Source organism: Haliaeetus leucocephalus, unplaced genomic scaffold, assembly GCF_000737465.1.
Source record: "Haliaeetus leucocephalus isolate CR32 unplaced genomic scaffold, Haliaeetus_leucocephalus-4.0 Scaffold577, whole genome shotgun sequence".
Lineage (NCBI taxonomy): Eukaryota > Metazoa > Chordata > Aves > Accipitriformes > Accipitridae > Haliaeetus > Haliaeetus leucocephalus.
Genome location: NW_010973013.1, coordinates 264,834 through 285,131, shown reverse-complemented (window position 1 = coordinate 285,131; position 20,298 = coordinate 264,834). Strand labels below are relative to the sequence as shown.

Below are 20,298 nucleotides of genomic sequence, written 5' to 3'. Positions count from 1 at the left end.
GAGGAGAAGGAGTAAGAGGACAAATGTACTCGTGTAAACAGTGGAGGCTTAGTGAGAAACAATATTGTCTGTGGTGGCTGTACCTGAGCAGCACAACTGGTGGCTGGTGCTGAGAGCTGGAGTCCAACCTGTGGCCCCACCATGCCTCTGCCTGTGGAAAACCCAAGGGGAATAATGCACGTTGGGTCTAGGCAGCAAAGCAGGGCATATACCGCTTGTATAAGCTGTGCCCTGCAGACCCTGTGTGGAGGGCAGCCTTTGGTGCATATCCCGTTCTGCCAGTTCAGCTGAAGTGCTGAAGCCCTGCTGGAGTCCCGCTTGCAGAGGGAATGGAATCCTTCGCTGGCTGCAGAAAGAAATGCGCTCTTAAAAATAGAGAGGGATAATTCAAAATTTTCATCTTAAGAATTGTCAGAACTTCACCTGCTTTCATGTTGCAATCAACAAGAAAATTCACTGACTGTGAAGGGGCATGATTGCCCCTTTTTTTAAGTTTAGGGGGAAAATCCAGGTGTGCATTAACTTCTTGTGGCAGTATTAGGAGTGATTCGTAAACATCTTAAAGCAGGACCTTAAAGTCTGAGAATCTTCTGCCATTCTCATGCTGTTTCTTTCCTCCAGATTTGAATGGGATAGATCTGACTCCTGTGCAAGATACTCCTGTGGCTTTGAGGAAGGAGGACACGTATGTCCATTTTAATGTGGACATCGAGATTCAGAAACACATTGAAAAACTAACAAAAGGTAGGTAGTATCAAAGACCTGAAACAGGGCCCAGGAGCTTTGAAAGTGTAGACACTAGGCTGCTCCTGATCTAATAAACAGGCCGTGCCTGAGCTGCTGCTGCTGCAGGGCTCAAGATCCAGACGAGGATAAAAATAGACCTTTGCATCCTGTCTCTTTCAAATCAGTCATTGCGATGACTTGCAGACAAGGGAGGAATGAAAAGAGATAAAAATGCAGCAGTCTATTCTACTACACAGGTATTGAGCTGCCTTATCACCTTCTTAGTCACTGGACAAACTGTTACCTGGATATGAGTAATTGAGTGAAGAGTACAAACTCTTGTGAGTTTGATGAGCATTGTAAGAACATGGTATAGCTTTTGAGTAAATAACAGAAGTGTTGGAGATAATTCCTTCCAATGTATGTAGAGCATCTTAATGGTAGATAAGTTTTCAGATAACTATTAGCCATAATTGCTAACTTTTCTATTAAACCATTTTCTACCCTAGGTGCAGCTATTTTCTTTGAATTCAAACACTACAAGCCTAAGAAAAGGTTTACTAGCACCAAGTGCTTTGCTTTCATGGAGATGGATGAAATTAAACCTGGGGCGATTGTTATAGAACTGTAAGTGATTTGCAATTATAGCTGCCAATGACAGAGGAAATTAACTAGGCTTCAGTTACAATGTGTGGCTTGTTGCATCAAGGAAGGTTTCTTGGACTCATTAGGTGGACTTTGATAAGGAATATCCTATTTTTAATAAAGAAGGGAAGATAAAATGCTTGTAGGCAAATAAACTGGCTAGAGACCCTTCTCAAAAACTAGACTATTTCCAGATAGAATGCTGGTGCTTGTTAACTAAATTTTGTGTGAAGTTAACAAATTCTGTATGGGAGAGTTTAATTTTGACCTTAGCTTGAGTATCAGAACAGCCGTATTAAAAAAAAAAAAACAAAAAAACAACCCCAAAACAACTCACACAATCTTTTGGTACGGAACTTCTGTAAAGGAAATCTGATCTGAGACATGGGATACTGATTTGCAATTGAATTTTGTGAACATTTCAAAGCATTGTTGGGTGGTTGTGGTTTTTTTCCTGCCCTAAGTATACAAAGAAATAGATTAGCCAGTTATGCTGCTGTGGTTATGATGTGCATCCTACCCTTACTGTGTGGCTGAAGGTCTGAGTGAGGTTTTTTGAGGGCTTTTTTCAGGAAGAGGGTGAACCTTGCAATTCTGGGCATCTCTAGGAAGAGTGCTTAGTCAGTGCTAGCTGGAATACTTCTGAAGTACTGAGTAACTGATACTGCATCTCCTACAATCCAGCGTATTATATTGGGAATTCTCCCTACAAAAACCTTACATTCATTTAAAAATTGAAATCTTTGTATTGTTAAAATAATAATCCTGAGAAAATCCTGGTTTTAGTTTCTTCCTGTAAATCTACTTGTTGTTGCTTCCAGGAAGTCTTGTCAGATGTATTCAAAAGATTATGGTAATAAGATCTGTACAGGACAAGCTTTCTAATATGCTTTCATCTTCCCACGCAGCCATTAGCACTTAGATTAACTTACTTTCTTGTGGTTACAGGTACAAAAAACCCACTGACTTTAAAAGGAAGAAATTGCAACTGTTGACCAAGAAACCACTTTACCTTCACCTCCATCAAACATTGCACAAGGAATGACCCTAGTTGTGAGACTTCTGTGAACTGAACCGCAAGTCATGGTAGCTCTGTGTAGTAGCCTTCGAGGGGCAGGAAAACGACTGTATTCATGCCAGTAGGTCAGACGGGACCATCACACACTGCACAGCACTACTTCAGGGTCAGAGGCAAGCCTACCATTCAAGTGCAAGATTTTTTCAGTACCTTCCAGATACAGGTTTTTCTGAGAGCCCTGAAATACGTTGACTGCTTTTCCTATTTTTGCTGTTCATCACTTTTTATCTTAACCGTTATTATCCTTTTGCCTCAAACTCCACCCAAGGATGGAGACTGCCCCTTTGCCAAACCTGTAGCAATAAAGACGTGGCAGGCCTACTAACTGTTTACACTTGCTGTGCTATTGTAGTTCCTCTCATCTGCATTTCGGAGTCCTCTGTAGCAGGCTGGGTGGCAGAAGACCGGGAGAAAGACAAGGTTGGGTGGGAAGGAGCTTGAGGTACTGCAAGTGACTTAAAGTGAGGGAGAGGAGGATGCTGGGTCAAGTGGGGTGGCCACAGAAGAGCTCCTCAGTCAGCTGTTGTGCTTTGGTCAGGCCAGGAGGAGGACAACTGCAGATGAGAACACTGAACTATGATTTTAAAACAAACAGCCTTGCCTGATCCACTCCTACTGAGTTCTGGATACATGCTACAATCCTTTAAATCACCATTACTCCCTAATAGATCTAATTTTTCTGAATCTTGCCACAGAGTGATTTGCAAAGGCGGGTGGGGGATGGAGAGAGGCTTTCTCCAGGGATTCATCCGTGTGGTGGTGGATGTTTTGCCATGTCAGTGACAGCAGGACAGGCCCCTCAGTGTTCAAGCGTCAATTTTCCAGAGCTTTTGGTAAAGTAGATCTGGCTGCAGGTTGACCCACCTTTTACATGAAACTGCTGTTCTTATGGAAACTGATTGTATGCAGTTTTCTGCATATTTTGTGCAAGTCTGGAAACTTCCTCTAAAAATTACCTTTTTATGTAAGTAGATAGGATTATCATTTATTTTCTATATTTTTGATTTGGTGTGTAATAAGCTGCAGGACATTGGCTTATTATGACACACTTACATTCACCTTTTGACCTAATAAAGGGACAGAAGTAGAACCCAGTCAAATCTTTCATATATTTGCGTGGATATTTAATACAATACTTTAAGGTTTGATATACTTCTTGCATATCTAACTAGTGCCTAAATACTCTGCTATGCTAACAAAAGACCCAGCTCCCAAAATAATGTCAAATACTAGGTTTATTTTAAACAGTCTGGATGCAGATGTATTGCCAGTTCCTCTTTTCTGTCATGTAACCCCAAGATGTTACGTTATGCTTTAATGGAAGGGATGTTACTTTTCCTCATGATATTTATCTACAGGCCTGTGTTCAGCATTTTTGGCTTTACCATATTGATTAGGATAAAAAGCTATATTTGAATGTCCTAATCTTCTTGCCTTCCCTCTGTTCTGGTATAACTAGGGATGACATTATTTAGGTATTACGAAAAAAGTCAGCAACACTTCCTCAAATTCCACTACTGAGGGGTGGGGGGGGAGGGAAGTGCAATTGAATTTTCCTCTTTATGGGTCTTTACAATGCCCCAGTGGTATTACATCTGATACATTGAATATCAAGCGCTGAAGAGATACCCTATGAGTTACAGAAATTCTGGATTGCAGCATTCTGGATACCTGAATAAAAGGAGGATGCGTACATTCTTAAATAAAAATCATCCTTTGAACGCTGCAAATGGATGGAGCAACCATTAATCTATGGCTGCAGGTAAATCCCAGCTTGGTTGATAGCTGCATTACCTACCCATGGTCCCCAGCTGGCTCAGGTCTCTTTCTGACCTTCTAAGAATCTGTAGCACCAAGTGTCCCTGCAACATGTACAGCCCCTCTTGCTCAGCAAGGGACGATGCTGGGGCTCTGCCACCCCCTGTGTCTGCTGGCGTCGCTCACGGCCTGGTGAAAGTACTGCTGTCAGTTGTGTGTGTGTGTCCCCCTTGTCCCATGACTGACAGCACCCACCCCTTCCTCCTGCTGCTGCTCCCAGAGGGCGATTCCATCCTGCTTTAAGTTGTTAATGGTAGCTGGGGTGGGCAAGGGAGGAGACACTGACCATCACAGAGCTTGGTGTTGGGGAAGGAAAGATCCTGAATGTGGAGAACCCGACTTTCAAACACAAGTGTCCAATGTGTGCATCATTAGCCACTACACAATTTGAACACTTTCACTTGAATTACAAACCCATTGTTTCAGCTGCTTACCTTGACTCTTCTCCAGCTTGTAGATGTCTGTATTAACTCCAGTTATATGAAATGTCAACTTTGAAGTATTTTTGTTAAATACACAGTAGAGCTTTGTATTTAACTAATTGTGAATTAATGTCTGTAGAGTGTGAAATACCATTTTTAAAGTTGCTTCTAGCCTTTGTGTTTTTTCTGTGAGCTGTCTTTCACTGAAAGGACTACTTGTCCCCACAACACAAGCTCTTGTATTGTTTTATGCTTTAGTGATGTTCTATCTTGTCTTTCATTTTAAATCTAAAGCTTAATACTTGTACTGTAAGAATGTAATACCTAGATGGCAAGTTTAATGGCTGCTTGTACTCCGGCAGTAAAGCTGTAATGGCCTTTCAGTAGGGTTTTTTATTATTCCTAGTTGTTTTACCTTTTTCTTCCCCAAGGCTTACTTTTGTACAGAGCGCTTCTGAAAAACCTTAGTGTCTAGGTAAGCCAAATACTACCTACTCACACTTGTAGGAACACATTCAGGGACTTCCTTGAACATCTACAAGTGTAGGGTGTGTTTTTAAAGCTATCCCGTGTTCTGCATAAGCAAACTGATTTAAAGCAGTACTTGTTAATAAGGTTTATGTACACCCTCTCTGCTTTATAGAAAACTTTTTTTTTTTAATGTGAGTGAGTGAAAAAGACTATAAACTACAGCCTTACTACTACAGAAGCCGAGACAGTCTTAAATACTAAGATGAAAACAGGTCTCAAACCTTGCTTAATGCTGCAAGCCAGTCTTGAAATCAGAAAGCAATTATGAAATTTCTTAGTTTCTAGACTCCTGGAGTGATCACCTGTATTTCCAAACAAACTGCACAACTTCATAAAGGTTTCCATCTCTGTACTGCCCTTCAGTCAAGGAGGGCTGTCCCCCCATTGTCCTCAGCACGTGAAGCAAGTCCATAACATGCCAGACTAGTTCAGCATGAGGGTAACAGAGTCTTTAATCTTGCAGCAGCAGCAGCAGTTATTCAGCCTTGATTCAGTTCTTCTACAGCTGTGTCCAAGTTGCATTCTCTGGTTAAATTACTGAACCAATGTCCTTTCTGAACAAAAAAATGGCACTGAAACAAAGCCTTCAGGGTTTAGCAAAAGAAATTTTGCTTTTTATTGTAACTTTCCTTTGAATACAGTGTCATTTGTGTGTCTGATCTCTGACCAGACAGCTTTTTTAAAAAAAAAACAAAAAACAAACACACCTTACAGTCCTCATGTAAACCCTTGGCCTACAATAATTGCAGCTTAATGATGTGATGGAGAAGGCAGGTAGGATAGCATTTTACTTAAAAATTATTTCCACAGGAAATGATTTGATTTACATTTTTCACGAAATTAGTTCATTCACCAACTGGTTACAGAGGCTACATTGAATTAAAACTAGCCACACAGGTACTTCCTTTCTATTGCACGTTTAGAGTAGCTTCAAGTCCATCACAAAAAGGTTCTTGCAGCCCAAGAGGATGGATGAGTTTAAGGTGATCAAATGCACATAAGATGTCTGTAGCAATTGGATAAAAATTAATCCCGCAAAAGCTGAAATATACTGAAATGAGACAAATGGCTTCAAAGAGAGAGCCATTTCCTAAAATCCTGACCACAGGAAGTGCGCTAGAGTCCATTCCGCTGAGCTGCTGACCAGACCCTGCAGTTAGGGTTTCTGCGCAGGGGGTTGTGTGTAGTCCTTTGGGCCTGCCGGTGGTGGTGGGCCAGCAGGGTAGTCTCTAGGTCCCGATGGAGGCAAGTCTCTGTTAGGAGAAGGCGTATAGTCTCTTGAACCAGGTGGGGGTAGCCGTGGGCCTGGAGGATAATCTCGTGGCCCAGGAGGACCTAGGGGTCGAAAAGGAGGGTGCCCACGTCCATAGCCTCTTGGATCTGGAGGAGGCGGTAGTGGGCCAGGAGGCAGATCTCTCATTCCTAGGGGTGGGCCAGGTAAGAAATCTCTTGCAGCAGGAGGTGGCAAGGGAGCACCACGAACTAGAAGGAAAGGAAAACATGGAGTTAAATGAAATCTTGCTTTAACTTAAACGGTGAAGCTCCTGACTCATTCCTCATTTCTTCACTGTTTAGAGCAGCTCTAGGGTGGATCACTGTCACATGCAGACTTCCCAGGCCATGAATTATATTCTAGTGACTTTTGGCTCCTGGTTTCCATTTTAGACTAAACAAGGAAAAACACCTCCTTAATACCTTGACATTAAGGAGGCTTGAAAAAACCCGCCTGTCCAAGCTTACTGAGCAAGACAGCTAGACCCCAAGAAGCACGGGGAAGCTGTGTGCTAATGGATGGCAGATGGCAGTTCTGCAGTAGGCTTCCGAAAAGCATGGTAGGAAAAGTTAGGTTTCAGCACACGGCAATGCAACTGTACCTAGGGGCACAGGAAGAGGTCGAGGCCCAAAGTGCCCACGGAGAGGAGCTGGCGGCGGTCCGTAGCGAACAGGTGGTGGAGGCGGAGGTCCCATCACTGGGGAGGTCATGATGGGTGTCCCAGGGAAAGAAGGTGGGCCTTTGGGACTAGCATTAGCCTGTGCAAGATTAGGTTACACTTCAGTGTGTTATGCGCTGCACCAGAGAAGTATTGACACTGCTGAACACCACAACCACTCACCAAGAGGTGGAAGGGGGGTGGGAAAGAAGAAGAGAAAAAAACCCACACCCCAAAACACATTAACCAAGTAGAAAAATAGGGAGAGTTACTGCACCATCATTGTCCCTTCACCCAGAACACTGCCTGCACTACCTAGGAGTGAGTGCTTCATGTACCTTCTGAGATAACAAGTTTTCTTTAGCTAAAGCTGTACTAAAGAAAAGTTCAATCCCTTCTGAAGTGTCCTCAGTGGACATCCCTTTGGTAAAGGGCCTGGCACCCTGAATTACACACGGAATTGTGCTTAAATACCACAGGTAAGTCAGCTTGTTAGGATTATTGTTGTGTGTTTGCCTATAGTCCTTAACACGAAAGATCTCATTTTCTCAATTCTGTAAGAACCAGACAGCAACTGTTCATTGTTAGAGAAACCTTCTAAGACAGAGGTATAAGCTCTCAGTTAGTTTTGCAGAGCATTTTGTTATTTCGCAGTTCAGAACACCAAGCCTGTTATTCCTCTCCATCAAAGCAGAGTAACACCATATTCAGCCTCTGAATACTCACTGTAGCTGGTTCAATAGATGAAGGTGAATCAGTAGTTACACAGGGGGCTTCAGACTCTTTGGGAGAGGGTTGCTTTTTTTTTTGGACAGCAAATAAGGATAGTGACAGGATATAGACAAGACAGAACATGATACAGTTAAAGCAGCTGCAGGAAGTACAGTGAATCATGTATTAGAAACGCTGCCTGAAGGTTTGGGTTTTTTCAGCTTACCACTCCATCCATTGCTGTGGAAGGGGAGGAGGTTCTCGGCCCACTACTGATCAGGGATGCTACAGCAGGCCCGAGATCTGTAAAGAGAGCCACAAATGCATGTCTTAGCATGGTTAGGATAAGAAACATGGTTTTTAAATTACATAAGTGAATAAGTTGCAGTGGGTTGCAGGCCACATAACTTACCAGGAACAGACATCCTTCCAGGTAACTCTGGTGGCCTTCGTGGAACAGGGGGACCATCTACCACTGTACCTTAAGGGAAACAAGAACCCCAGAGATCCTAATCAACACATGACTGAGCTATTTCTACTTAAAAAAAAAAAAAACAAAAAACAAAAAAACCAAAACCAAAACCCCCCTACCCCAAAACCAAAAAACCCAACCCACAAACACACACCAACCACTCATCTATGTATTAATAAAGCAGATATCAATACTTAACACTATCCCTAGAACCAAGATCAGACCTTAGCGCTCTTGGTTTTGTAGCGTAAGAGGTAGTTACTACAGAAGGAAAGCTTCACTGCTTACCAAATTCACCTCTGGAGCCTTCCCTTCGAGGAGCAGAAAGGGGCCGAGCAGGCACTTCTATCATCTGTGTGGGTGATGGATTTCCTCCACTCACAGGTGATGGGCCGAAAGAGCCATCTCTACTTAAGGGCCCTATGCCAAAGAAGAAAAAAACCACTCAATTTACTTTTCCACAATTTATCATCGCTTTTTTTTTTTTTTTTTTTTTTTAGGATATACTGACTCAAAGACCAAAGTTTTGGGAGAAACAGCAGCTTTTACCTCGTCGCGGTGGGACTTGGCGATCAGGTCTGCCTGGAGTTGGCTTTACAATTAATGGTCTTTGAAGCATGACGATTTTTTGATTTACTTCTATTAATCTAATTTTAAAAAATAAAGGTTTTTTTATTATTCAATTAATACATGTGAGTTATATTTGTTATAATGTAACAAGGCAAACTGCATTGTAAAATGTTACAGCTTTCACCAAGAAATCTTATTTTAACCACCAAAATGGTTTAATAGTAGTTTAAAATTAGTAATTCAAATGCACACTGCACATTCTGAGCAAGCAGGCTAACTAAGCACCTTGCACTGTTTAAGCACCTTCTCTCCCAAGCAACACACAGCATGTTTAAAGAGCAATAAAAATGGTCTGTACTGTACTTACTTCTGTCTCAGGTTGGCTGCTTCTCTTTTTTCTTCAGCCAGAGCTCTCTCAGCAGAGCGGGCAATAAGCTATTAGGAAAAATTTTGCCAACTGCATTAACTGCACCAACCTGAAGTCAAATACAAACTGTTTGCATCAAAAAAAGGAAGAACATTCTTACCCAATTGTCATGTGCCTTTTTCTCATGAGCAGCAATCTGAGAACAGAAACATCTTGTTTATTTTGTCCAACTACTAGTATTTCCAATAACTCTCTACAGAGCATTGGAATGATGCAGTAAAAGGTGACACAATAACCAGCAAGCAGGACGTTTACCTGGTTTTTGTAAGATCTCTCTGTTTTTTGCAATTCTTCCTCCATATCTTGGATCCTTTGCCTGTACAAAAGGAAAAGAGGGGAAGGAGAGAGGTTTAAATGAATTTTCTTGAATAGCTGAAATAAAGGAAAACAACAGCCTTCAGAAACTGAAGTTACTTGTAAACTTTCACTTCTTCAATGGCCAGCACAGCTTTTTCATCTGCAGCAGACAATTTCTGCTCCTTCTCCTGACGCTCATACTCTTCCTGGGTTAGTTTTCTGTATAGGAGAAGAAAAAAAAAAAACCCAAACAAAACCACCATATATTCCACCATTCTATATCTACTACAACTCAAAATCAGGGTATTCCCCTGCTAACAACAGTGATACAGAATCTGTAATAACAAAGAGACAGAAATACTGTCTTTTGAAACCAACAGACAAGCCCTTTGAGTGTAAAACCTGAAAATTAAGGACACAGAGTTGACTGGAAAGTTCTGTCAGCATCTAAAGATTTGTCAGAATGTAACAGTTGCAGACAGTTCATCTCTTCAGATCCTGTAGTCTACTTACTAATTCTACAGATGGTAATCCAGATTTACAAAGGTACAAACAAGGAAATATGCAGAACTGACATCTAACCAAGGGAAATGAAGAAATGAATATGTAGTGAAAAAGGGGGGAACTTAGGGCCCAGTTCACAAACACATTCAATAGTCATCAACCATGTGGAAAGAAGCCTTTTTTTTTTTTTTTTTTTAAGTATTCTCCATACCAATTTCTTACATAATCAATTTCCACAGTCCCTTTATAACCTCATGGTTCACTAATTTTTTTTATTTTTGACATTCTTCTGGAAGTATTTAAAAGGTCCATAATGTGTTCCTAACTTACAAGAGCTTTCCCACAAAACTGGAACCATTGAACTGGTAGTAAGTTAACTGCTAATAGCCAGTTCAACATAATCCACTTCCATGACTACATGTGGAAACAGTTTTCCAGAAAAAAAAAAAAATGCAGGAAGTCCTTCACTCTAATCAAGAAGTACTAACAGGCAGTGTAAGTTCGTAAAAGTTTTAGAAGGAAGAGAAATCCTTCAGAGAGGTCAAGAGGGAGTTTTCCTTGAAAGGTGTGCTATCCTTCACCTCTCCGTTATGTGTTTACTACACCTGGATCCTGAAGTCATGAGGTCAGGCAGTTTCACTACTTAAGTGCTGTATAGCCTCAATTCCTTAGCTTGTTCCAATCCTGTGCTTCACCCAAAAAACCACACTTGAACCTTAGAACTTTCAACTGCTTCTCCACCACAATTTCAGCTTTCCTACAGAATTTAGCTGAAAATGTCCCTGAATCCTATCTCAAATTTCCCCCACAAAACTGAGATGGTATTACAGACATTTCAGTAAGTAAGCAAGCGAGGAATGAACACAGATAGGCAACTAGTTCTTCACTACTAGCAATTCATTCATCTCAGCTGCCACCATGAACTCAGCCTCAATTTAGCCCTTTGAGAATGCAAAAAGCTCACAAGGCTAAATACTAAGTTTCTACATTATGAGAAGTAGAGTCACTGAGCTGAGATCAGAGTAACTGACACAAATCTTAATGGCCACTATATTCTCCTTGACAATTTCTGGACAATGTAACAGAACAACCAGAGAATTTGCAGACCAAGCCACCCATCTCCCCTCTCCAAAAGTTGTTTGTTTGTTTTTTTAATTGTAGAAGGCAATATCGTGTGTGCAAAGTGACAGTCTTTTTGGAATCTCTTGAATGGTGGAAAAAGTAAAAAAGGGGTACTAGCTTCAACCATACTGAAACGGTAGTCATCACCTTTCATTCCAAATACAACTTCAAGTTATTTGATCCTTCTGAGCAAAGAGCATTTGGATGGTGCCTATGATATAATATGCTATGTTGTGGAAGAGTAATGCAAGGCTTACTTCTGGAGTGCCATCTCTTTCTGCTGGTAAAGTTCACCAAGAATCTCCACTTTCTGCTGTAGTGTTTTGCATTCATTTTCCAGTCGAGCTTTGGCTGACTGGAGCGAACAGGAGTCATGTTCTAATTTTTTTATTTGCTCTGTTGGAGAAGCAAAGGTAGGTGAGGAAGTTGAAGGAAGTTGCAACAAGAACCGTTATGCCACTTAAACACTATTTCTTTTTAAACCACAAACAGCATTTCATCCTAAGCAATTCTTTTGCTAAGCCTACCTTCCAGCTCATGTCTTGCTGATACTTCATCACTCAGTTTGGATTGCAAAAGATTTCTGTCTTCTTCAACTATGGATAACATAGTTTTTACCTGAAAAGAGGAGCAAAAAGTTTATGATCTTAGGTGTACCAGTAATGTGGCTGCATTTATTAGATATCTTGTGCAGCATACCCTGGAGACATCCATCATCTGCTTAATCTGAGTCTTCATCTTCTCACTCTCATTATCTAGAAGAGAAAAATATATTTGTTTTCCCTGTTTCTTAACACCCAATTCCCTGGACTCTACAGCTGTTAAAAATAACACTCTCTACACTTTAACCTGGGATAGATCTCCTTACATGGTCAGAAAAGAAAAAAAAAAAAGAGAGGTGGAGAACAAAGCACAATAGCAATTCCATAACCAGCACAACAGAACTATTAGATTTATTCAAAAAAGCGTTCAGAAGATTACTTCTTGTCACTTCTTCTAGCCACCACACTAATAATGGTGTGAATGCGGTATCTGTTACTGGACATAGTATCTGAAAAATCAAAAAGTGGGAATTTCCAGCCCACATTAACCATACGGTTAGAAAAAAGGAGAAAAAAAACCCCAAACCAAAAAACATGGGACTTCAAAACCAGAGATGTAGCAAATACATGTGCAACATGAGGAATGACAAACTGCCTGAGTAGTTTTGAAAACGTCTACCTCAGTCTTTCAGATTTAAAAGATGCGATTACCTAAATTAATTATCGATCCTGAGGTAAGCACAATACTCATTAAAATTTCATATTAAAAATAAATGTAGCATAACAACAAAGCTGAGATTCTCAGCTTTCGGAATGTTCTTAATTACTAACCTTTACACACAATCTTTAAAACTGTGTCATTACACTTCCAATATACCTAAAAGGCAATCTAAAAGCAATTACTGGCTTTTTTAATGGTTTCTCTGTTCAGTCAGGAGAAATTTTGCATTTGAGGATTAAAGCTGGCAGTCTCTTAACCCACAGGCAGCTACATGCATGGATTCCCCTCATTCCCCATATGACATGACGTGAACATACCACTGCATATGCTTTAGCCACTGGACATATCAGCCAGCTGGTAGGATTACTGTACCTGGCAGCTCTCCATTGGCCAGATCGTCTCCTGTGCTCCATTCACACCCTTCGCCGTCCTTCTTGGCCTCAGATGCTGAATCCATATCGAGCTGCTTCAGCTGCATAATGCAGTTAGTTAAAACCTAGTAATGAAATCAAAGGTTCACTGAAGAAGTATCACTCTGAATTTTGTAAAGTATTTCAAAGTATTTTATGATGTGTAATATTTAAAGCAAGCTTGTTATAAAGAACCTACTTCAATTTCATTTTCCTTGTAGGCAAGTGCTTCTTCTATGTCCTTCTGAGATTTCTGATACAGTTTGATCTGCTCACTGAGCTCAGTATGCCTCTCACTCCAACCTTCAGCTTCTTTTAGCAGCTGTATGAAGCACCAAGGCAAGATGATTACTTGTTTTATTTTTAGTAAAAGGTATATGTAATTAAAGTCTATTTTACTGCCAGCTCTGGTGATAACTGATCACCACAGGTCACAGATAAAGAGTAAACTTCACAGTTATCACACTCATCACTAATCCATTGGTAGAACTGGATGCTGGGAATCTTTCTGCAGTTTATATTATTAGGTGATGTTACAAATTTGACATTTTCTCAGCTAATATCCCAACATCAGAACCAAACTGCTCACACGCGTCAAAATAGGAGGAATTAATTGCAGTCCAGATGTAATCAAATCACATTCCTTTAAAAGGCCATCTACTTCATATGTAGAGAATGAAAACAGACAGATATTTACAGTTATTTGTAAAAGAACTGTCATAACATTTCAGGGCTAAAGGTCCTCCCCATTTAGCTTAGCTTCAGAATTGCTTTTCGGCAATTCTTTACCATTACTTCCTTCAGTCCTGATCCCAAGCAGCAATCTCCCGATCATGCAGTGACTACTATATTAGCACAGACTTTCTGTGAGGTTGCTGACAAAAACTGAATCACTGGAACTAGCAAAGCCTTTGTACTGAAGACATGTGGCTCACCTGCACAAAAAGCCTGTGCAGGCAGGCGCAAGGGGTTTAAATTTTATCTTGAAAATATGAAATGTGGAATTCTGACACGTTAAGAAAACAAAGACACACTGAAGTTATACTCAAGAAAACCAGGAATAAAGCCCCGATATTTTGATCGAAAGAGAAACAAAGTTGCCTGGCCTGCACATAACTTACTTGCTCCTTGCTCTTTTTCAGCCTAGCATTCTCTTCCTGCAAATGATTAAGCTCAGATTTCACCTTTTCTTCACTTAGTTTAGCTTCATTAAGGGCTATCTGCACCTAAATATGAAACAAAAAGGAACAAAAAGACAAAAAGTCAAACTGTAACAAAGTAAGAGCTATGTATTACCTGGTAAAATGTAAGAGAAAAAGGTATATATGCACAAACAAGATGGAACCTGCCAAGCTAGCATTTTCTATTATATTCTAGATATGAATTTTCCTGGTACAAGAACTTGTGACTGTTGAGAGGGTGTAGATAATGCTTTACCTCTGAAAGCTCTACAGAATGCACACTGATAGCCTCTTGAAGTTTCTCCAAGGACTTCTGGGTTTCAGAGATCTATATAAGAAAAAAAGCAGTGATTTTGCATTAGCCTGGTACATGCCTTAGCCCAAGTAATTATTTTACCTGTGTAATTTGGAAGCATAAAAGGAAAGTCAAAACTACCAACAAATTTCCATTTAAAGCAGCCATTAAACTAGCAGCAAGATAGCACTGCCTTATCAGCAAGGTAAGAAATGGTAACATACAGCACATTAAAATCAACTTCCCCCTGTGACTGCCTGTTTGTGGCTGGTAAAGTTCCCTGTACACCTGCACAGTCTAGAATGAAAGTAGCACGTGCTGCTGTCATTAGCAGCAACCTTTGATCAAAGCAAGACCAAAGAACTTGTTGGAGCTTACCATTACTACAGAAAATCAGGCTTTAAGAAGAAGAAAAAAAGAAGAAAAAAAAAGAAAGAAAAAAGAAAACAAATACCTCTGGACAACAAGAATGAGGGGCAGCTTAGAGACCTTCACACTTACTATAAAACTAGATGCTTCCTCTATGTACAAGAAAACATCCCTTACCAACCTGAAACCTTCAGCTCATATTGTTAAGGAACTTCCTGGCTCCGGCTAGGAAGTATTAGACTAGCCCATGACTTGAATACATTGGTTTGTGTGTGAAAGCACATAACCACAAGTCCATCAAGATCTTACAAAAGAGAAAAAAGAAAAAAAAATGGAAAAGGTAAAAATAGTAATACAATCAACAGATTCTCCCCCTTGAGCTTGGGATGAACCTGAAACTTCATTTCAGTTCTCTTTTTGAGGTGGTTCATCTTGTTTGCTCTACCTCTATTTGATCACCCATGAGGTTGTGACCAGCTTTTAGGGCACATTAAGTTAAGGACAATATCAGCCATGAGTGTAATTGCTCTTACCTTGTTCTGTTTCTTCTCATTTTTTTTTCTCTCTGTTTCAAGCATTGTGTGCAGATTTTTTACTTTGTCATCTAGCTGACGATTTGCTTCTTCCAGTCCTTTGACAGTGTCCTAAAAAAAAAAAAAAAAAAAAGTAAAAGACCAACTAAAGCAAGCTATTTTATTGATGTTTTTGCTTTCTGTACAGAGAAAGTTAACTGTTTCTTACCTTAAGCCCTGCAGTTTCATCGGAGAGAACGTCTTTCTGTTCTTGGGCCACTTTCACAGATTCTTTTGCTTCTTTTATCTAAGAACAGAAACAACCAAACAGAACTGAGGAAATTGTCAACATAATATTCAGTAAGAATAGAAAATAAAAATATATTAGCTGTTGCATTGACTGTCTCATTAAACCACTAACAGAAAATTAGGAAGCAACGGACGAGAACCTAGAACAATACCTTTTGATCGTATTCTGACATCTTTTCTAAGATTTCTGTTTTTTCTTGCAAAAGGTTTTTAATCTTTTCAGCAAGTTGCTTTTCAGTCACTAGGAAGAAAAAGAAAGCTTACAGTAACTGTACTTCATATCCTGGGGAAAAAAAAAAAAAAATCAGAGCTATCATTACTACCACTTTAGGGAACATTTTCAAGTAAGGACTAAAGCATAAATCAGGATAGTGTCAGTTCCCCAGCAGTCAGCTCTTTCTACAGGAGTCTAAGCATCTCCAGCTTTCATTTAAAGTTAGGATTGAAAACAAGACAGTAAAGCATTGAACACTGACACAAAGCATACAGCTCTTGCATCCACTTCACAGAAGCTGGTCACAGAACGCACAGTAGAGCAGAGTAAGGTGCTGGCTACACATAGGTGAGGTATGTTCAAGGGAAGAACTGGCAGCGAGGATGTCAGAGCAGTCTCAGACTGCTGCTGCAACACTCAGGGAGATGCAACACCTTCCCTAACAACCACCTCTTTCTGCTATATTGAAACTGAATATTTGGTCACTAAAGATAACAGGATGAAAGCTCTGAAGGACCTACTGGGAACAGAAAAGAGACTGTCAGCTAGTAGACAGCATCAGTAAGCCTCAAGGAACTGTATCGCTTTCTAACAGACCTCAAAAGGGCTGGGACTAAGCAACAGTTCTTTAGGCATGCACTTGTTTATCAACCCAAACAAGTTGCCAACCAGCCCTTAGGATTCAACAAAAATCTTTAACGTACTTAAATTATTTTATTGCAAATTAATTTGAAAAACAGCCAATTGTCATTCTTTTTCAAGTCCTAAACCACTCCTGTATTTGAACACCCCAAGCCTCGTTTGCCTCACAGCAAATCTTGCAGCACAAACAGGAAGCACTGGTTGTTCCAACTGCATCCCAGAGGGTGTAATGGCAACTGCTGCTCCTCCTTCCCCTCCCACATGAGGGCTTCTGGGCCAGAGGGTCCCCAGCTCTTCCTGCTCTGGGGAGAGGAGAGCCAACAACCAACCGCTGAGGTACAAGATAGCTCTCAGCAGTTTACAGGGGGCAGGAAACCCTGCATTAGCTTGGTCTCCCAGTTTTACTACTGTCATGAAGAGTGGACAACAGATTTTATCTTTGGGCCTCCAAACGTAGTCTATCTTTTAAAGCTTTTTTGTCACTGTTAATATTCTTCTATTTTGGATAAAGATGTTAATAACAACATGACCTTTACCATGCCTGAAGAGTATCTATTTGTTCTTACCTTAGTAGTTTCTATACAGTATCATACAGAAGAATATTTGGGGGGTTGGGGGGATTAGACCTACATTTCTCATTTTTTGAGGGCAGGCTGCTAAGTAATTTCTGCACCACCAATACCAATGTTTTTCCCCCCCTCTAATAATTGTTCTGTAGTGTAGAAATCACCTTACAGATCTAAAATGGATTTTTTCAGCTCATCAACTCTGCATTGATTGTACAGAAGGCAACTGCAGTATAACTACAATGAAACTAGAGAGGAATGACTGACAAGTAGTATGGTTTGTGAGGAAGAAAGAGGCAGAGTTCATGTGAAGACAATTCTTTCATATTTTCATTTTGTATTCAATTACGAATTTCAGCAATCACCCTACTTTGCATTCTATTTCTTTTCCGTTCAGTACAGTTTAATTTTATATACTTGAAGCTAGAGAAACACTCTCGTAAAAAGCAATGTGCTAGCCATAGGAATATCTGCATATTTAGGTCTACATTTAGAAAGTCTCTCTGCAGCTGCACAGCAGTCAGTTTCAGGCTCCCCTCAATCCAAAAAGGCAAGAGGAACTAGCTACTGCTTTTTGTGAGAAGCAACAAGCAAAAGCAGATCTAATGCTAATTGGAAAACCAAAACAAACTTTGCCCCATTACCATCGTACCAGTAAACCAATGGATCCCATTTATGTTGAACAAGGTGGAGTTTTTCCTTGCCCTTTAATTTGCAGGTGCGAGCTGCATTGTTTCTCCTAATCAAAGCATTATCAAAAGCAAAATTGAAATCCTCAGATTCAAGTAAGTATCATCTACTGGCCTAGCTTACACTGTAACCTTAGACTTAGCATTCTCCTTGAAAGGGAGTGAAGATGAATACTTGGTCCTCTGAAACAATCTTCAAAACTTTTACATGCTTAAACATCAAGTACACTGAAAAGCACAGAGAAACTTACCTTGATAAATTCTACTCTTTACCTACAGAAGAGAGGGGAAAAGAAAATAAAAAAAGAATTAGCTATAAAAAGTGATAAATGAAAAATTTTATTATTTTCCCTATAGAAAAAAGTCACCACTTATACACAGATTCAAAAGTATACGGAAAACACATCTACCACTGCCAACAAGAGTGTTGAATAACACTACAAACAAGCTTAAGCTGTTTTCTAATAAAAGCTTCTAGGTTAATGCCCTGTCCTACAGCCTTAGTAAACGTCTGTTTACTCAGTCACTAAAAGGATAGCAGTAACTGCCCACATCCAATCTGCAACAAAGAAAATGAAGCCATTTTGCATCAAGCGACAGTCACGAACTTGCAAACACAAAAAACACTTGCATCCCAGTTCTGATCCTTTTAAAGCAATCTATGTTTACATGACAGTTGCTCATTTCGAAATGAACACCACTGAAGAAGAATTTCAGAAGCTTTCTTTTTATGCTGTTATATTAGCACTATTTTGCATTTGAAACTGACCTAGCGTAGTCAATATCAAAACTAAGCAGGGAAAAAACTACCAATATTGTTACAGATAATATTTAGTTTTATTATTTTTGTCAAGCAAAGGTAAAGTGTTCCACAGACTTCCAGGGCATATCATCACTGAACCAGACAGCTGTAAAATAAACTGTCCTATTTGATTTTCACCTTAGTTCCCAAGAAGATGCACTGCTATACTTGAGAGCTGGTGATGGTATTTTTCTTGCACAGAAAATTATCCATGTAGGAAAGAATAGGACAAATGGAGAGTGAGAATAAGAGTGAAAAAGGGGCTCTCCAGTGAGAATTAAAATCAGGTGTTAAGGTTTCTAAATGCGGCACCTATAAGCAGCTGTGCAATATGAAGGGGGAGGATTAACTGCTTGTTTTGGAGAAAGTCAGCAACAGGCTCAAGCACATGGAAGGCTTCTCATTTCAAAGGTATGCTGACCCTTCCCTCAGCCTTCTTGATTTACATCATACCCCCCTATTCTGCTTTTGAAACTGCCCCTTAACTAAAAAATCTTCAGCTAATAGCTTAAAGAAAATGCTTCTTAGCTTGAAGAAAATTACAACTTACTTTAGCTATTAAGCCCAGCATGTAGTTCACATTAATGCTTTAAAGGAAAAAAGTAAAAACGCAAAAGACTACATATTGCTTTGACCCCAGTAATGCTGAAACAGTTTAACCATACAAAAGACTGCGCAGTAAGTGAAATATCAGCAGGCTTGCAAGCATGAAGTATACTCACTGAAAGGCAGGTTCTCCAGAAAATTATAGCAAGCGTGGCAATTCCCACTAACGCAGTGATAATAATAGGCTCCCATGGAATTCCATGGAAATCAGGCCCAGGACGAATTTCCTCAGGCAGGGTAGCAACCAGCTGAAAACCAACAGCATTCACAGCTATGAATATGTTTTCATTAAATACTCAGGCAAAAGAAGTAGTCTGCCACATGCTTTTATTCCTCTCATAAAACCAGAGAACCATCTAGAGCTTTCTTGCAGTTTTTCTGTAAACTGAAAACCGAAAATGAAGAAAACCACAAAGCAGCTCGATAGCTTGCATTTCAATTCAAAAGTCTGAGTATCTGGAAGACACCTGACAGTCACAATCTGTTGGCAAAGAACAGCTACACCAAAATAAGCCGATGCCTGCATTTTGCATTGCACAGCACTAGCAGTTATTTGATCCGTTTCCAAATAAAGCTATAAGGATGGAAAAATATAGAAGAAAAACCCAAACCAACCCAGCTTTACATCTAGATATTCGTAACAACCCAGTGAAAGCAGCTCAGATGTTTTCCCTCCTGTCACCCTGGTCACAGGGTCATATGTCATGTGTCTCGTCATACGTCTCTCTGAAGGCCAGAGAGCACCAACTGCCTGAAACAGGTGTGAATACCTGGTACAGTTTACAGGGCCGAGAGAGACACGGCGCTCGGAAAATAAACTGTACAAGCCACGCAGAAATCGCTGCCTTCTCCCTGGTCGCAACCGACAGCGGCGTGAGATTAAAACGCGGGCAGACGCTTCCCCCCGCAAAGCCCAGCCTAGGGGCGAGCTGGTGTTTTCGCAGGCACCCTCTCCCCCCAAGGGCCGGGGTGCGGCGAGAGGCCAGGCAGCGATCCCTGCCCGCGCCGACGCCAGCGGACGCCCTCGCTCCCGCGGGATTGCCCCACATAGCGGGGCGGGGGCGAGGAGAAACGGCCCCTTCACGAAGGCGGCGGGGCCGGCGTACGGCGGGGGTCACCCCCCTCAGGGACGCGGAGCAACATCCGCCTCGGCCCGTCTCGCTCGAGGCGCCGAGTCCCCCCCCGG

The 20,298-nt window shown here is 40.7% G+C and overlaps 3 protein-coding genes across 5 annotated transcripts in view; 1 reads left to right on the top strand and 2 right to left on the bottom strand.

Annotated features, from left to right (window-relative positions):
* AIDA (axin interactor, dorsalization associated) overlaps nt 1-3,874 on the top strand; it is a 29,251-nt gene extending 25,377 nt beyond the window's left edge. For all 3 annotated transcript variants that reach the window (XM_010577675.1, XM_010577674.1, XM_010577676.1), the window contains 3 exons: nt 622-744; nt 1,236-1,353; nt 2,320-3,874. In XM_010577675.1, coding sequence (XP_010575977.1) covers nt 622-744; nt 1,236-1,353; nt 2,320-2,416 — 338 coding nt within the window. In that variant the 3' untranslated portion in view covers nt 2,417-3,874. The remainder of the gene's footprint in view (nt 1-621; nt 745-1,235; nt 1,354-2,319) is intronic.
* A 2,033-nt stretch (nt 3,875-5,907) lies between these two features.
* On the bottom strand, nt 5,908-7,217 carry LOC104838124 (melanoma inhibitory activity protein 3-like). Its single transcript, XM_010577671.1, has 2 exons — nt 7,095-7,217; nt 5,908-6,702 (listed from the first exon to the last, which is right to left on the bottom strand). Exons 1-2 carry the CDS (start codon nt 7,201-7,203, stop codon nt 6,377-6,379), a joined length of 435 nt encoding a protein of 144 aa, XP_010575973.1. The 5' UTR covers nt 7,204-7,217; the 3' UTR covers nt 5,908-6,376.
* A 585-nt stretch (nt 7,218-7,802) lies between these two features.
* The window catches only part of MIA3 (melanoma inhibitory activity family, member 3), a 25,799-nt gene continuing 13,303 nt past the window's right edge, over nt 7,803-20,298 (bottom strand). Inside the window, exons 7-27 of the mRNA XM_010577672.1 lie at nt 19,229-19,360; nt 17,956-17,977; nt 15,746-15,834; nt 15,514-15,591; nt 15,306-15,416; nt 14,365-14,436; nt 14,049-14,153; nt 13,127-13,249; nt 12,890-13,013; nt 11,954-12,009; nt 11,782-11,872; nt 11,512-11,650; nt 9,746-9,847; nt 9,587-9,647; nt 9,432-9,467; nt 9,272-9,339; nt 8,884-8,981; nt 8,623-8,754; nt 8,275-8,343; nt 8,089-8,165; nt 7,803-7,949 (exon numbers count right to left, since the gene is read on the bottom strand). Coding sequence (XP_010575974.1) covers nt 7,824-7,949; nt 8,089-8,165; nt 8,275-8,343; nt 8,623-8,754; nt 8,884-8,981; nt 9,272-9,339; nt 9,432-9,467; nt 9,587-9,647; nt 9,746-9,847; nt 11,512-11,650; nt 11,782-11,872; nt 11,954-12,009; nt 12,890-13,013; nt 13,127-13,249; nt 14,049-14,153; nt 14,365-14,436; nt 15,306-15,416; nt 15,514-15,591; nt 15,746-15,834; nt 17,956-17,977; nt 19,229-19,360 — 1,911 coding nt within the window. The 3' untranslated portion in view covers nt 7,803-7,823. The remainder of the gene's footprint in view (nt 7,950-8,088; nt 8,166-8,274; nt 8,344-8,622; nt 8,755-8,883; nt 8,982-9,271; nt 9,340-9,431; nt 9,468-9,586; nt 9,648-9,745; nt 9,848-11,511; nt 11,651-11,781; nt 11,873-11,953; nt 12,010-12,889; nt 13,014-13,126; nt 13,250-14,048; nt 14,154-14,364; nt 14,437-15,305; nt 15,417-15,513; nt 15,592-15,745; nt 15,835-17,955; nt 17,978-19,228; nt 19,361-20,298) is intronic.

What these genes read in the sequence shown, in the direction of transcription:
- LOC104838124 (XM_010577671.1), bottom strand. Translation starts at nt 7,203, where the DNA reads ATGACCTCCCCAGTGATGGGACCTCCGCCTCCACCACCTGTTCGCTAC. An exon ending in ACCTCTTCCTGTGCCCCTAG is followed by an intron (nt 6,703 to 7,094) that starts GTACAGTTGCAT and finishes CTTTCCTTCTAG; the next exon opens with TTCGTGGTGCTCCCTTGCCA.